The following is an 18343-nucleotide window of genomic DNA, read 5'->3' on the forward strand; positions in this document are numbered from 1 at the left end:
CCATCCTGGGGGAGACTGAGATGGACAGAACTTTTAATCAACAAGATGTTTTGTGTTGTTTGTTTTAATGTTAACTATTGTATGTACTGTATATTTGCTTAATTGCCCCTTGTGTAATAATTCATTGTTAAATATTAACACCTTGTGATTGTGCTATACCGTAGCATATTTTCACTACGGTGTATTTTCGTCTGACGCTCACGTGCATCACTCTAAAGAATATACACATTTTCTAATGCTGGAAGAAAATGAGAGGAGACGTTCCAGTTTTAGAACACAAATACATCCATTTTAATTTGAGAAAATACAAAAAGAAACCATGTACAATTTATGTACAAACTTTTTGTACAAGACAGTATATTTATCAGCGGATTATATTTGACAGAGTCAGGTAGATCTACCCAGCACCATCAAATCCTCCATGTATCCATCCAAACTAAGTAGACCATGTGCCAAAGAATCAGATATGAGACGTGTGAGAGCAATGTCCTGAATTCCACCCGAACTGATAGGCAGCCCACCCCACAAAATACTGCAAGTTTCTTTTTTTCCTAAAAAAATCAACAAAGATTGCCACCTGCAATTTCAATGTGTTGTTAAGACTTAAATCCCCCCATAGTTTTATACATTTTATTACATCTAGTACATTTTCCAGCAAATAAGTTATTTTATCCATCCTTTACAGTAACAAAATAGATAAACAAAAATATGTAACATACTGTAACAGTGATGTGTGACGTTTCATAGTCCTGACTATCTTAAGCGGACTAAAACACTCCAGAGCCACATGAAACAGCCTGGCCTGTGCTCTCTGTGCATCCTTCAGTCATTCAGACCTTCTACCACACAACAAACATGTTTTAACATCTCTCCCTGCAGTCTCCTAACAACAAGACCTTCAGCTACAGACAGTACGACCAACACAGATGTATGATACTTTGATGAGCCCCATGTTCCTTCCTTTTCAATGCCACTTTTCGCTATAGTGGGTCTTGAAATGGGCCCTCCTCTTGACCTACAGCACTGCCTGGCACTATACTGGCATGGGGGCATTGATGGCTTGGATGTTCTCCACGCCAGTATAAATCACATACACATTTACTTCCCTTTCTGAGAAGAACTAACTCAATCCCTACTCATTCTGAGTTAGTGAGTCAGTGAATGACTGAATGATGCTTGTTCAACAACACTTTCGATGGCACTTCAAAACACTAACTTTAGAGGCGTACGTTGCAAAGACGTGTACGGACATATTATATGGTATACAGCAGTACCATAGATTTGTGGAGTATTTGTGCCAAAAAGAGATCAAGCTTAATGTAAGAACAGGTTTCAATCCACTGTCTTTTCCAGTTTGAGTCAAAACAGTCACACAAATTGTGGGTGCATGTATTGAAAATAAAAAAACATTCAGATATAATGAAATGCACTGGTAGACTATTCTGTAAGTATGCATCTGTTTGGGTTGTGATTTGTACCATTTGATTTCTGAGTAAAGTGATAATTATTTAAGTACCTCTGAATCAAAAATAAAACTGTAAACAAATAATACAAATTAGTTTCAATCCATGGATATTACTATGGTGACATAAATGACGAGAGCTGACAAAATGGAATGTAAACCCTGATAAAGAAACTATTTTAACAAGAAAACCAATGAAGTATGTTCTCTCTGTACTGTGATAAGCTTTGCTGAACTGGTACCAGCTTATGTCTGCACCTCTGTGATGGTTCGTATAACCAGGTCCTGTTAAACCTGCTCAAGTCAAGCTTACATTTTTTTGCATTTATGACAAAACAATAAGTTTGTCCTTCGTCAATAGTATGTGTTATGAATCAAGTCATTGTCAGTGTCAAATATTAATTCCTTGTTTTTCAGTCTAGCGAGTATATTATTAACAACCCAATTATATATACATTTTTACTCACATACTTTCTGAAAATAATTATACTTGCTACAAAGTGTGACAACAATGTAAGCACAAAAGCTTCAGAAGTTCACGTCAGGACAAAATGTGTATGAGCAGTCGCACCACACCCAATAGACAGACAGAAAGCTCAGGACATTTTGCTTCAGAAAAATCTATATAATGGCTGAATATACACAACATATTGAGACACAAATATTTGTCCTTTTTTTGTCAAGAATGACAGGTCTTTAGAAAGACATTATCTTAGTCTATAATATCATGGCTATCTGTTCAATGCAAACAACCTGATGATGTTCTAACTATCTGTCACATAGTTAGAAACGCACATTCATGAAGAATGACATTATACACCCACAAAACAATACTTAAATGTATCTCTCCTTACTAAGAGACCTAATTTAGGTCAATCATTGATAGTAGAGGTCACCCAGTTTTACTCTCAGAACAGAACGAATGCCTAAATGCCTCAGATCGGGGCTTCATGCACCTTTCCGATTGGCTCACTGTCTGGGTATTATTTACACCCAGTGATTGTTTACGTCACATTTATGTTTGTCTCAGACAACAATATTTGTATTTGCTTACAGATGAAAATGAGCAGTACAATAAAGTTTATCAATACAGCTACAGAGATCCTTCAACTAAGCCCATTTATGTTTTGAGGAGCACTCAACAGGTGATAAAGAAGCTCAGAGTTAGATTTATGTTATCTCCTATACAATATTGACTTAGGGCTCTCATTAGATTTATGTTATCTCCTATACAATATTGACTTAGGGCTCTCATTAGATTTATGTTATCTCCTATACAATATTGACTTAGGGCTCTCATTAGATTTATGTTATTTCCAATACAATATTGACTTAGAGCTCTCATTAGATTTATGTTATCTCCGATACAATATTGACTTAGAGCTCTCATTAGATTTATGTTATTTCCAATACAATATTGACTTAGAGCTCTCATTAGATTTATGTTATCTCTTCTACAATATTGACTTAGAGCTCTCATTAGATTTATGTTATCTCTTCTACAATATTGACTTAGAGCTCTCATTAGATTTATGTTATCTCTTCTACAATATTGACTTAGGACTCTAATCAATCTGTATCACTGAAGTGTTACAGATTGTGCGATAGAAATGTAAATGTAATTTCCGATTGAGTCGACATATGCAGTGGTGTAAAGTACTTAAGAACAAATACTTTGAAGTACTACTTAAGTAGTATTTTTTAGGATATCTGTATTTTACTATTCATATTTTTGACAATTCACACTCTTATCAAGAGAACATCCCTGGTCATGCCTCTGATTTGGCGGACTCACTAAACACCAACACCTACATACTTAGTTTGTAAATTATGAGTGTTGGAGTGTGTCACTGGCTAACCATAAATAAATAAAAAACAAGAAAATGCTGCCTGGTTTGCTTAATATAAGGAATTTGAAATGATTTATACTTTCAAATATATATATTTAAAACCAAATACTTTTAGACTTTTACTAAAGTAGTCATGTAAGTTCACTGGGTGACTCACTTTTACTTGAGTAATTCTCTATTAATCTATCTTTAATTTCACTCAAGTATGACAATAAGTACTTGTTCCACCACTGGACATATGCAGCGTTTATCGTGAATGCAGTCTCTGCTAAACATTGCCTTTACATTTCAATCAAACTGTAATGTTGAACTTCTGCGATATGGATTGAATAGCGCCCTTAATCACTATACTTTATCAGGGATAAGAGAGGGGACTTCTACTCTTCCTCAATGATGCATTTCTAATTATAAGCATTTCAGAATTTATATGAATAATTTTGGTATGATTATGTTAAATACAGTGATTCATTTAGAAATAAAATAATCTGATGTAATTATAGGCCTAATAATAATAATGGATTGCTATCACAAAGTGTTTCTCACTACGTCATGTGTAAAAATAAGTACAACATGATTATGCTCATATGAATATAAAATAATCATATTTGTATGTATAAAGTATCTAGGTTAAGAATTGAGTTGGTTTATACCCTCTCCTCCCCAAGGCTGCAGCTCTGTCTGGGTTGCTCTGGATCAAAAACAAAATAGAAACGGTCCATTTTTAACACGCACTGTCTTGTGCCTTGACCAGAATGACATGAAGAACACAGGCAGTATTGTCCAGCGTTCTTCATCGTCATCAGTGACAAAACTATGATTGAGCTTTTCCCTTAATGTTTACCAACAGTGTTTAGAGGTGTCATGATGACATCAGGATTGGCAGCAGAGAACATCCAAGCTCTTTGCTGCCTCTGTTACCAACCCTGTGCCAGGCAGTGGTGGAGCTGGTCAAAGGAGGACCCACTGATGCCCATTTTACGCAATATGTGGCATTGTTTCTCAACAGACAAAAAAATATTGAAATGATATGCTTATTCTTTTGTTATTAAATAGGTTCCAGCTTAAATGCTTCCCTTACATTTTTAGGGCACACAGCTAATGTTTGTTCACATTTATTCAGCTCAATCATAGATGGTGTATTATTGGTGATGTGACTGGGCATGATGGTGAGCATAGAAAAGTGTTTGCTTAGTTCATTAGTTGATTGGCAACCCCCAGACAGAGCTAGTTCCTATACATCATTCATGTTTGAAGCCTTGATCCCACATGCTGCTCCCTCAGAGGCTGAACCACCATCACATACACACTGATGGAGAGATGACGACACTAACACTAACTCAGATGTTCCACCAATGTTTTTGTTAAGGGGACACATTGATGCCACGTACAGTACACACATGCCATATGCAAGATGTGTACAAGGCTGTCCTTTCACTCAATTAACGTGTTCACAAGGGACGAGACAAAGTTGTCCATTCACCCCTTTCATGTTTACACATCAGGGATATGACAAGGTTGTCCTTCGTCCCCTTTCATGTTTACACATAAGGGATAGGACAAGGTTGTCCTTCGTCCACCTTTCATGTTTACACATAAGGGATATGACAAGGTTGTCCTTCGTCCTCTTTCATGTTTACACATAAGGGTTAGGACAAGGTTGTCCTTTGTCCCCTTTCATGTTAAGTTGATCATCTGCACTGTATTGTTATAAAAGGGCTCAGGCACCATGCGATGATAGGAGCTTGAAATAAGGTCAAAGACATCATTATGATCCATAGCCATTGTGATATCCCCAGAACAGATGTAGGTACTGTGTATATATACGGTCAACCAGCTTATCCCAGAACTATCTCTTACAGTACTCTGAGTCTCAAGACAACTGATTTACAATATGATCTACAGGACTCGAATGCATTCATTCAGATGATTACTCAAACAGCATGTTGACATACAGTAGCATACCCTAAGCAGTGATGTAATGGATCTGTACACCTCTTCAAATGACAAAGTGAATCGACAACCAAAAAGTTCACATTTCTGTGATGGGTGTTGTTTTGGGGAGATGTCAATGTTTCCCGTCGTCGTGTTGCAAAATAACGTGATCAGTTTTAGTGCAAATAGAACAGAAACAGACACGGTGTATGAGTGGTCAGCCCCAATGGCGTTTTTGGGAGATGTGTTGAACGAAGAGCGAACTACCGTGACCCTCATCCTCCAACAACAAGTAGTAAGCTCAAAATACAGTAGCCATGGAGTCTGGTCACACGAAGAGGTGATGAACGATTGCAAATAATTACAGGAAGTACTTAATCTTCTCTCTTCAACTCTTCAAATCATTTCAAAAACATTACAGGTATACACATAGGAGGCTCCTTCCAGTTGTGGTGTTTATGTCAAACCCTTGATCTGTAGAATGAGTGGGGACCAATTAATCATCATCATCCCTGTTCGCCATCTCTTATCTCCTTTTGTAAGAGCGTCCAGAATTCTCACGAGTCATCAAGCGGGCCTGGTTTTCAGCATTCATCTTCAACTTCTCTGATTGGTGGTATCAGACTGCTAGTGGATTTGTATTGGTTGACTTGGTTGGCCATGTGAGTGCTCATGGGCTTGATCTGAATGTTCCGTGGGTAGGCATTTTCTGGTTCATCTGTAAACCATTTCCTTTCTGCGGAGGGATGGGGCAGAAACAAAGTGTTAGTGTTGAATAATCCATACGGTGTCATGTCATATATTCCTGTCTCAGTTTACGTAGCCGCCTTATATAGCATGAGGGATCATAGGTTTCAAGTCAGGTACTTCATTTCCTTCCAGGTAAAGTTATTTCAACTTTGGAGTGTGTACATGTGGGTCTGTGTGAATGTAAGTGTGTGTGTGTTTCAGTCAACTTAGTGCTCAGGCAAGTGTGTTACAGCACAAGTGTTTGATGTTTTGAAACTATGCCTGGGGTGAAGCAAGATGTCTATCGCCTGAAACCACCACAGAGTTATGAGTTCGAAACATTTCATTTTGAGGAGGTTTCAAGCCTATTCTACGAGAGGTATGATCTTTAGGTCATCAAATGTCTACAATTCATGTTTGTATTATATAGTGTGTGATAGGCAACACTCTGTGGCTCCAGTATACAGAATCCGGATTACAACATATTTCTATCACATTCAATAGGAAAGAATATGTGCAAACACACAAAATTCTGACAATGCAATTTGTCTCAAGTTGAAATAAAGCAAACAAAAAAACATGATAAATGATAAAAAATAGAGGCTCTGTCAGAAGAAAACAAAGAAAAAGCATAATCAGGTGAATTAGGGTGTGAAGGAGATAAAACAAAAAGGCAGGAAGAGCCAATGCAGAGATGGTCCTGGGCATGACAGGGAGAGGGCAGAGGCAGCGGCAGCCATTTTGCTTTCCATTTGTCCAAAAGCAAAACTTAAACTGAGGCATGATGACTTATCCTTACAGGAAAATAACAGAAAGACTATAAAACCTCCGCTTGTCATAACAATTGCCACAGGGACAAAGTTATGATTAGAACCCCACGTAAAGGTTGCTATTGTAATAGTAGGACATGCAGAATTGTTAACTTGCATACCTTGGCTCATTCTATTCATCCTTGTTGCACTTCAGAAAGAGAAGTAGGTAATCTAAGTAAGTGAGGTATTACAGTCTATACAAGGCAAATAACAAGTCTCAAACACAATCACTGACCTGACTGGATCTCTTGCTGTTCTCTACAGTATGTAAACACTGACAACTATGGCTATTTTCTAACGTAATCAAGGCCTCATTGACAAAATGTAAAATGCTATTTCAGTTTACGTCCTAAATTGACCCCAACCCTACTTGTCAGATGTTCCCTTAGCCCTGTTTATGTTTCTAGATACTGAACACCTACACTTCGCCTCCCGATGACACCATGTTTGAAAAGCATTGAAGGCAAATGCTAAGGGACATTTAAAATGACACTAAGACATTTCAATTGGTCTGTTGTCTTTAAGCTTAAGAATGGAAATTGATAAATGACTGTTTAGGGATTACTTAGTAGCATGATGTCTTTTCTTACCATCAAAATCATATTCTCTGGGTAATTATGACAATTATTACTTCCTTATCATTTAATATAACTTAAATGTTATATTATATTATGCAAAACACATTCAAATTTAAGACAGAACTAAAAATAAGCATTTGAGATGGAGAACTAGGACCATGGACATGCCATGTCTCAGAACAGACACAATAACCAGATAGATGACGTTTATCATTCATGGACAATCATCTGGAACATCAGCTTCTCTGGTCAAAATGTGGTCATGTTGGGTAAAATGTTTAGTCCACATAAATCATGTTACATTCAATCCATAACCATGGCATGCTGTTGGTACGTACACTAACAAATAAGCAGGCTATACCAATATGAGTCAAAGTAAAAACATACTGTACAGTGCATTCAGAAAGTATTCAGACCTCTTCACTTTTCCACATTTTGTTATGTTACAGCCTTACTCTAAAATGGATCAAATCAAATCCTCAATATATACATAATACCACATAACGACAAAGCGAAAACAGGTTTTTATCATTTTTTGCAAATGTATTAAATATTAATAACAGAAATACCTTATTTACATAAGTATTCGGACCCTTTGCTATGAGAATCAAAGTTGAGCTCAGCTCAGCTGTTTCCATGGCTCATCCGTGAGATGTTTCTAGAACTTGAATGGAGTCCACCTGTGATAAATTCAATTGAAATGACATGATTTGGAAAAAACACATGTCTATATAAGATCCCACAGTTGACAGTGCCTGTCAGAGCAAAAACCAAGGTCAAAGGAATTGTCTGTAGAGCTCAGAGACAGGACTGTGTCGAGGCACAGATCTGGGGAAGGATTCCAAAAAATGTCTACAGCATTGAAGGTCCAAGAACACAGTGGCCTCCATCATTCTTAAAAGGAAGAAGTTTGGAACAACCAAGACTCTTCCTGGCCAGACGGAAGCCACTCCTCAGTAAAAGGCACATGACAGCCCACTTGGAGTTTACCAAAAGGGCACCTAAAGGACACTCAGACCATCAAAAACAAGATTCTCTGGTCTGATGAAACCAAGTTCTTTGGCTCTCTTTGCCTGAATGCCAAGCATCATGTCTGGAGGAAACCTGGCACCATCCCTATGGTGAAGAATGGTGGTGACAGCATCATGCTGTTGGGATGTTTTTCAGCAGCACAAACTGGGAGACTAGTCAGGATCGAGGGAAAGATGACCGGAGCAAAGTACAGAGAGATCCTTGATGAAAACCTCCTCCAGAGCGCTCAGGACCCCAGACTGGCGCGAAGGTTCACCTTCCAACAGAACAATGACCCTCAGCACACAGCCAAGACAACGCAGGGGTGGCTTCGGGACAAGTCTCTGAATGTCCTTGAATGGCCCAGCCAGAGCCCGGACTTTAACCCAATCGAAACATCTCTGGAGAGACCTGAAAATAGGTGTGCAGCAGCACTCCCTATCCAACCTAACAGAGCTTGAGAGGATCTACTGAGAAGAATGGGAGGAACTCCCCAAATACAGGTGTGCCAAGCTTGTAGCGTCATACCCAAGAAGACTCGAGGCTGTAATCACTGCCAAAGGTGCTTCAACAAAGTACTGACTAAAGGGTCTGAATATGTATGTAAATGTAATATTTCAGTTTTGTGTTTTTTTAAATGAGCAAAATGTCTAAACAACCAGTTTTTGGTTTGTCATTATGGGTAGTATGTGTAGATTGATGAGGGGGAAAAAAACAATTCAATTAATTTTAGAATAAGGCTGTAACGTAACAAAATGTGGAAAAAGGTTAAGGGGTCTGAATACTTTCCCGAGTGCACTGTACTGTGTCTTATCGAGACAAAATGCCTGCCACGCACGTCACCGGCCTGGTACAAAGACAACATATGATTGAAAGACTTATTATAGAAAGACAACATTGTTATAGAAAGACCTATGTTCCTTGTCATCTTTCGGTGATATTTTGCGTTCTTAAAATAATGCTTAAATAAAGGTTCAATGAGGTTGAAGGAAATTTTTAAGACAGTTTGTCGGTGAAAACAATGCACATCAAAGTTTCCCCTTAGTTCCATTGATTAGATCATGGTACAGTAGCTATGGAGGCAGGCAGAGATGTCAGACCAAGGACCACATGCTGATGGTTATGGAGCAAACATTGCACAAACATGACGTTGACATTGAGCACAAAATCTCAGAAACAAAACCCAAACCCCAATAAACATACAGACAGAGATAACTGACCCAAACAGTGACACACACCTTTTGGCCACAACTCTACATAGACACAACACCCACAGGAAACTTTTGGGAACACATACTACACAGACAGACACACACAGACACAGACACACACACACACAGACACACACACACACACACAGACACACACACACACACACACACACACACACACACACACACACACACACACACACACACACACACACACACACACACACACACACACACACCCCTCCTCCACCTACTTCTGTTTGTGGCCAGCCTCCCGAGCCTTGCTGCTGCGGTTCTGGCGGTTGGTGGTGGGGATGGAGTGGACGGACGAGCTCTTTTTGCTGGAGGAATGGGAGGAGTGGGAGCTGTGGGAAAGGCTGGTCCGAGACTGGCCCGCGTTGTGGTCAAACTGCATCAGACAGAAGATCAGGTCTGTGGGGACCAACTCAAACTCATACGGAGGGTTGGTAATCACATACCTGTATAAAGGAAAGGATAGGAGTTGGTAGAAAACACTGATTAGTCAATGTATAATTAAGCAATAAGGCCAGGGGAGGGGGGTGTATATGGCCAATATACCACGGCTAAGGGCTGTTCTTAGGCTCAACGTAATGCAGAGTGCCTGAATACAGCCCGTGGCCATGGTACAGTGCATTCAGAAAGTATTCAGATACCTTGACTATTTCCACATTTTGTTACGTTACAGCCTTATTCTAAAATTCATTTTTTCCTCATCAATCTACACACAAATGCCAAAGAAAAAACATTATTTTAAACATTTTTGCATATTTAGCGATTACAGCCTCGACTCTTCTTGGGTATGACACTACAAGCTCGGCACACCTGTATTTGGGGAGTTTCTCCCATTCTTCTCTGGAGATCCTCTCAAACTCAAGTTGGACGGGGAGCGTCGCTGCACAGCTATTTTCAGGTCTCTCCAGAGATGTTCGATCGGGTTCAAGTCCAGGCTCTGGCTGGGCCACTCAAGGACATTCAAAGACTCCTGCCACTCCTACGTTGTCTTTGCTGTGTGCTTAGAGTTGTTTTCCTGTTAGAAGGTGAAACTTCGCCCCAGTCTGAGGTCCTGAGAACTCTGGAGCAGGTTTTCATCAAGGATCTCTCTGTACTTTGCTCCGTTCATCTTTCCCTCGATCCTGACTAGTCTCCCAGTACCTGTTGATGAAAACATTCCCACAGCAAGAAGCTGCCACCACCATGCTTCACGGTACGGATGGTGCCAGGTTTCCTCCAGACGTGATGCTTGGCATTCAGGCCAAAGAGTTCAATTTTGATTTAATCAGACCAGAGAATCTTGTTTCTCATGGTTTTGAGAGTCCTTTAGGTGCCTTTTGGCAAATTCCAAGCGGGATGTCATGTGTCTTTTACTGAGTGTGTTCCGTCTGGCCACTCTACCATAAAGGTGATTGGTGGAGTGCTGCAAAGATGGTTGTCCTTCTGGAAGGTTTTCCCATCTCCACAAAGGTACTCTGGAGCTCTGTCAGAGTGACCAACGGGTTCTTATCACCTCCCTGACCAAGGCCCTTCTCCCCCGATTGCTCAGTTTGGCCGGGTGGCCAGCTCTAGGAAGAGTCTTGGTGGTTGCAAACTTCTTCAATTTAAGAATGATGGAGGCCACTGTGTTCTTGGAGACCTTCAATGCTGCAGAAATGTTTTGGTACCCTTCTCCAGATCTGTACCTCGACACAATCCTGCCTCGGATCTCTACGGACAATTCCTTCGACCTCATGTCAGGTTTTTGCTCTGACATGCACTGTCAACTGTAGGACCTTATATAGACAGGTGTTTGCCTTTCCACAGGTGGACTCCAATCAAGTTTTAGAAACATCTCAAGGATGATCAATGGAAACAGGATGAACCTGAGCTCAATTTCAAGAATCATAGCAAAGGGCCTGAATATTTATGTAAATTATATGTTTTTATTTTTAATACATTTGCAAAAAGTTATAAAAAACAGTTTTCACTTCGTCATTATGGGGTATTATGTGTAGATTGATGAGGGAGATGTTTTATTTAATCCATTTTAGAATAAGGCTGTAACATAACAACATGTGGAAGAGGTGAAGGGGTCTGAAGACTTTCTGAATGTACTGTACATTGGCCGTATACCACAAACCCCCAAGGTGCCTTATTGATATTATAAACTGCTTACCAATGTAATTAGAGCAGTAAAGAAAACCTTTTGTCATACAGCCAATCATCATTCAGAGCTCGAACCACCCAGTTTATAAAAACAAATACATCACAGAAAGCTAATGGGGCGTGGTTGAAAACTAATCAGTTACAAGATTTCTAAGCAGATTTATTCCAAATAAAAATGTTTCCGTGTTAGAGGCATGAAGTCGAAATGCATCTAGTTTGTAGAGTTATCGAATCACATAAGTGTCTACGATAAACAGTATAATATATCCACATAACTGCTAATATTATAATGGGAAACAGCTGATGTTGACGGGTGGATGTAACACTGACTGTCTCACCGTTTGGTACACTGGCTAGGTGTGGCAAGGTGAGCGTCTCTCAATCTGTAGATTCCGAAGCACAACATGTTGTATGTCTTCAATGCTTTACAGAACAAATCTCCATAGCAACCACCATCCTGGAAAACAACAAATGGCAAATCAAAAACAACATCAGGGTGTGTTGGCTTATAAAGTGTAATCATTTGTCTAAATTACAAAATAATCCACGTTTTTTTTTTATGTCAAACTGCAGTGCCCTGGATACATCCTGCTGTATGATTTGGGGAAAGAGACCTTCTTCATCCCAGAACACACACACAGCAATGCTGGGACGAAAAACCGAAGCATTTTGCTTACGTCGGTAATTTTAGGTGATTTGCCTACACAACATTCCTGTAGATTGTTCTAGGACCATTATTTGGTCAACAGTAATAGCCTATGCATTATGGTGCTTCCTGCTCTGCAAGTATATGCCTGTCACCGTTTCGCTGTCGACAGCTGACTCTCCCTCTCCCCACTGTGTGCATGGAGGAGGAAGAGACGCATTCTGACAAGCACAAGCTTATGGCCGTTGCTCAAAATCCTATTGTAGGAAAAATACAGTTTTCAAAGTAACTACTGTTGTTCTAGTTACAGAGAGGACAATCATATCATGTATTTCTCACCTCCTAATATTGAGTTCATTCACTTTACACCGGGAGTAGGCTTTAGTGTAGTAAGGTTTTGTTGCATCGCAGGCCGGAGAGCGTCATTTGCAGTGAATAGGCCTGTATCCTAGCGCTGGAAAGTCTTTAAAGGACATGAGCTACATTTACTGACATATGAATCAATTAGCCTAATAATTCTAGCTACGGGTTTTGAGTTCCCACTTCCTCGGGTGGTGTATAATACAGCCTATAGGTCAATAAGCATAAAGACGTCGGGGAATTCTCTGAAGAGACTAAATTAAATCTGATCATTCTGGAGGTTGCACTTCAAAATATCAATCATGCATTTCCTGGATATGTTAGATGAAATAGCTGACTTTTTGAATCATAGGCTACCATCTCAGCTGTCTTATTTGAATCATAGGCTACCATCTCAGCTGTCTTATTTGAATCATAGGCTACCATCTCAGCTGTCTTATTTGAATCATAGGCTACCATCTCAGCTGTCTTATTTGAATCATAGGCTACCATCTCAGCTGTCTTATTTGGCACTGGAAAACAACTATTCTAGAGCCCTGCTGCTTGTAAAGTAACTGTCCATATAATAAAATAAATGATTGTTGTATTTGTTGTTATCGAGCAAAACAGTTACATTTATCGCGATGTTACTTTTTGTCCATATCGCCCAACTCTAGCACCTCCCCGCAGAATAATTTATTATTATTTATCTCTGATTTATTGTTATAGCAAAAAATGTGTCAATTTACCGCATTATGGATTTTTTTCCATATCACCCAGCTCTAACATACACACACTCCAGAACCCTCCTTCCTTCTCCTAAGCAGAGCACCCTTTGCGTGTTCTCTGTTCTTCACTTTGTATTAAGTGCCGCAAGGAGCCAAGCAGGCGGGATGGGTGCTGCTGCCGAGTGCCAAAACCTGTCAGCTCCATTTAAACATTCGCTTACCCCCAAGTCGGCAAAGGGCCCATCGTACAGGGCCAGTTGGGCAACACGACACCTGTCTCGGTTGGCCAGTGTCTGTGGCGTGCTGTAGCCCCCTTGCAGGGCGTTCTCCTCAGCCAGTAGAGCCTCTAGCTCTGGGGTGGCTCCCCCAGTCACCAGCGTCCGGATCAGGGTGAGGATATTATCGTTGAAGTATGTCTGCAGAGATAAAAGGATGTGAGATCCGTAAGTAAGGAGACACCATTAGAGCCACAACGGTAGAGGATATGTGGCGGACAGAGAACGGGGGAGAGGGGAGAGATGGAGAAAGGGGAGATAAGGGGGAAGGGATGGAGAAGGGGGGATAAGGGGGAAGAGGGGAGAGATGGTGGCGATAAGGGGAGAGATAGAGAAGGGGAGAGATGGGGAGATAAGATGGGGAAGAAGGAAGAGAAGGGGGAGAGGGGAGAAATGGGGTGAGGAAGAGGGGAGAGATTGGATGGGTGACGGGGGGAGAGATGAGGAAGGGGGAGAGGGGAGAGATGGGGTGGGGAGAGGGGAGAGATGGGGTGGGGAAGAGGGGAGAGATGGGATGTGGAAGAGGGGAGAGATGGGATGTGGAAGAGGGGAGAGATGGGATGGTGAAGAGGGGAAATATGGGATGTAGGAGAGGGGAGAGATGGGGTGGGGAAGAGGGGATAGATGAGATGTGGAAGAGGGGAGAGATGAGATGTGGAAGAGGGGAGAGATGAGATGTGGAAGAGGGGAGAGATGGGGTGGGTGAAGGGGAGAGATGAGATGTGGAAGAGGGGAGAGATGAGATGTGGAAGAGGGGAGAGATGAGATGTGGAAGAGGAGAGATGGGGTGGGTGAAGAGGGGAGAGATGAGATGTGGAAGGGAGAGATGGGGTGGGTGAAGAGGGGAGAGATGAGATGTGGAAGAGGGGAGAGATGAGATGTGGAAGAGGGGAGAGATGAGATGTGGAAGAGGGGAGAGATGGGATGGGGAAGAGGGGAGAGATGAGATGTGGAAGAGGGGAGAGATGAGATGTGGAAGAGGGGAGAGATGAGATGTGGAAGAGGGGAGAGATGGAGAAGGGGAGAAGGGAGAGATGGGATGTGGAAGGGGGAGAGATGGAGAAGGTGAGAGGGGAGAGATGGGGTGGGGAAGAGGGGAGAGATGGAGAAGGGGGAGAGGGGAGAGATGGAGAAGGGGGAGAGGGGAGAGATGGAGAAAGGTGAAGTGGGGAGAGATGGGATGGAGGAGATGGGAGAGATGGAGAAGGGGAAAATGGGAGAGATGGAGAAGGGGAAAAGGGGAGGGATGGAGAAGGGGAAAAGGGGAGAGATGGGATGGGTGAAGAGGGGAGAGATGGGATGTGGAAGGGGGAGAGATGGAGAAGGGGAGAGGGGAGAAATAGGGTAGGGAAGAGGGGAGAGATGGAGAAGGGGGAGAGGGGAGAGATGGGGTGGGTGAAGAGGGGAGAGATGGGATGGGTGAAGAGGGGAGAGATGGGATGGGATGGGTGAAGAGGGGAGAGATGGGATGGGTGAAGAGGGGAGAGATGGATAAGGGGAAAGGGGAGAGGTAGAGAAGGGGAAAGGGGAGAGGTAGAGAAGGGGAAAAGGGGAGGGATGGAGAAGGGGAAAAGGGGAGAGATGGAGAAGGGGAAAGGGGGAGAGATGGAGAAGGGGAGAGATGGAGAAGGGGAAAAGGGAGAGATGGAGAAGGGGAAAGGGGGAGAGATGGAGAAGGGGAGAGATGGAGAAGGGGAAAATGGGAGAGATGGAGAAGGGGAAAAGGGGAGAGATGGAGAAGGGGAAAAGGGTTGAGATGGAGAAGGGGAGGGATGGAGAAGGGGAAATGGGAGAGATGGAGAAGGGGAAAAGGGCAGAGGTGGAGAAGGGGAAAGGGAGGGATGGAGAAGGGGAAAAGGGGAGAGATGGAGAAGGGGAAAAGGGAAAGGGGAGAGATGGAGAAGGGGAAAAGGGAGGGATGGAGAGGGGGAAAAGGGGAGAGATGGAGAAGGGGAAAAGGGGAGAGATGGAGAAGGGGAAAAGGGGAGAGATGGAGAAGGGGGAGGGATGGAGAAGGGGAAAAGGGGAGAGATGGAGAAGGGGAAAAGGGGAGAGATGGAGAAGGGGAAAAGGGAGGGATGGAGAAGGGGAAAAGGGGAGAGATGGAGAAGGGGAAAAGGGGAGAGATGGAGAAGGGGAAAAGGGGAGAGATGGAGAAGGGGAAAAGGGGAGAGATGGAGAAGGGGAAAAGGGGAGAGATGGAGAAGGGGAAAAGGGGAGGGATGGAGAAGGGGAAAAGGGGAGAGATGGAGAAGGGGAAAAGGGGAGAGATGGAGAAGGGGAAAAGGGGAGAGATGGAGAAGGGGAAAAGGGGAGAGATGGAGAAGGGAAAAGGGGAGAGATGGAGAAGGGGAAAAGGGGAGAGATGGAGAAGGGGAAAAGGGGAGATGGAGAAGGGGAAAAGGGGAGAGATGGAGAAGGGGAAAAGGGGAGAGATGGAGAAGGGGGAGGGATGGAGAAGGGGAAAAGGGGAGAGAGGGAGAAGGGGGAGGGATGGAGAAGGGGAAAAGGGGAGAGATGGAGAAGGGGAAAAGGGGAGAGATGGAGAAGGGGAAAAGGGGAGAGATGGAGAAGGGGAAAAGGGGAGAGATGGAGAAGGGGGAGGGAGAGATGGAGAAGGGGAAAAGGGGAGAGATGGAGAAGGGGGGAGAGAAGGGAAAAGGGGAGAGATGGAGAAGGGGAAAAGGGGAGAGGGGATGGAGAAGGGGAAAAGGGAGAATGGGAAAAGGGGAGAGATGGAGAAGGGGAAAAGGGGGAGATGGAGAGGGGAAAAAGGGGGAGAATGGGAAAAGGGGAGAGATGGAGAAGGGGAAAAGGGAGAGATGGAGAAGGGGGAGGGATGGAGAAGGGGAAACGGGGAGAGATGGAGAAGGGGAAAAGGGGAGGGATGGAGAAGGGGAAAGGGGAGAGATGGAGAAGGGGAAAAAGGGATGGGAGGGATGGATGGAGAAGGGGAAAGGGGAGGGATGGAGAATGGGAAATGGGAGAGATGGAGAAGGGGAAAAGGGGAGAGATGGAGAAGGGGAAAAGGGGAGGGATGGAGAAGGGGAAAAGGGGAGAGATGGAGAAGGGGAAAGGGGAGGGATGGAGAAGGGGAAATGGGAGAGATGGAGAAGGGGAAAAGGGGAGAGATGGAGAAGGGGAAAAGGGGAGAGATGGGGAAGAGGGGAAAGAGAGAGAGAGAGAGATGGTGGAAAGGGAAAGGGGGATACCAAGTCAGCTGTACAACTGAGTGCCTTCAACTGAAATGTGTCTTCCGCATTTAACCCAACCCCTCTGAATCAGAGAGGTGCGGGGTGCTGCCTTAATCGGTGGTGGGTGGGAGAGAGAGAGCGAGAGCGAGAGACATCACAGAACATGTGGGAGTGAGCTCCTCTCTCTCTCATTGTTGAAAGATGAAAGTGTTTTTTTGGACCTTGATGATGGCCCACCTTTGCATGTCAAATGTGCCATTAGAGGGAACCTCAGCACTTACCTTGTTAAAAGATCTAATAAGCTCCTTGAAAGTTTGTTTCGTGACACTTTATATGAGGAGTGGTGGCAACAACTTCCCTTTTGATGTCATTGGAGCTGGCAGCGCTGTCTGATCAATGTGGCATATCATTTACCAACTTCTGCCTACTCCGTAATGCTGCTGCGCTGAGCAGAGCATCTTATCTGACGCATCCATATCCGTTAAGTCTAACCCTTTACTTAACTCTGTCTGTCTGTCTGTCTGTCTGTCTGTCTGTCTGTCTGTCTGTCTGTGTGTCTGTGTGTCTGTCTGTGTGTCTGTCTGTCTGTCTGTCTGTCTGTCTGTGTCTGTCTGCCTGTCTGTCTGTCTGTCTGTCTGTCTGTCTGTCTGTCTGTCTGTCTGTCTGTCTGTCTGTCTGTGTGTGTGTGTGTGTGACTGCAAGTTTGCTTCCAAAAAATGTATTAGATCTGCAGTGTTTTGAAATGCATCTTTGCTACGTTTCACACTTATGTAAACCAAAAGCATCTTCAATTCAACAGCCAGCTTTAGAGACAGCAGACATGGGTGCAGGTGAGTAGACACTACCAAGTATACACTACCAATTATACAGTACATAGTATACAGTACTTAGTTACGACCTTTAAACTACTTTGTTTAAAGACAGTATGCACGTCTTACAGTAAACCCACTATCTGTGTCTTGTCTTGTGGTTGCTGACATCTTGTACGCAACACTGGACTGACTCCTAACTGACTGTGTTCAAATCAATCATTTTAGCCCTTGACTGCTGCATGTTGCAACTGCAACAATATGCAACTTTTACCCTATAAAAATTCTGCTTCACCCTACGGCCTTAACAGCCACTAGCCTATGTAAATAAAATAGGGATTAAAATATGGATAGAAAATATTTATAAATATGGATGAAATATAGACTGTTCACAAAAAGGATAATTTTGGTACTGGATTATGCGATTAACCTAGTAACATGTCAGACTACCTAGTAACATGTCGGACTACCTAGTAACATGTCAGACTACCTAGTAACATGTCAGACTACCTAGTAACATGTCGGACTACCTAGTAACATGTCAGACTACCTAGTAACATGTCAGACTACCTAGTAACATGTCGGACTACCTAGTAACATGTCAGAC

General features: G+C 42.8%; 1 protein-coding gene across 8 annotated transcripts in view; it reads right to left on the minus strand.

Annotated features, from left to right (window-relative positions):
• Positions 1-261: 261 nt before the first annotated feature.
• LOC118369425 (calcium-activated potassium channel subunit alpha-1) overlaps positions 262-18343 on the minus strand; it is a 388748-nt gene continuing 370666 nt past the window's right edge. For 5 of the 8 annotated variants that reach the window (XM_052498738.1, XM_052498744.1, XM_052498740.1 and 2 more), the window contains 5 exons: positions 13680-13874; positions 12084-12202; positions 9840-10064; positions 6905-6933; positions 262-5980 (listed from right to left, as the gene is read on the minus strand). In XM_052498738.1, the coding sequence (XP_052354698.1) occupies positions 5829-5980; positions 6905-6933; positions 9840-10064; positions 12084-12202; positions 13680-13874 (720 nt within the window). In that variant the 3' untranslated portion in view covers positions 262-5828. The remainder of the gene's footprint in view (positions 5981-6904; positions 6934-9839; positions 10065-12083; positions 12203-13679; positions 13875-18343) is intronic. The other 3 variants (XM_052498743.1, XM_052498742.1, XM_052498741.1) reach the window with 1 other exon arrangement.

Source organism: Oncorhynchus keta, chromosome 36 (assembly GCF_023373465.1).
Source record: "Oncorhynchus keta strain PuntledgeMale-10-30-2019 chromosome 36, Oket_V2, whole genome shotgun sequence".
In the NCBI taxonomy this organism is placed as follows: domain Eukaryota; kingdom Metazoa; phylum Chordata; class Actinopteri; order Salmoniformes; family Salmonidae; genus Oncorhynchus; species Oncorhynchus keta.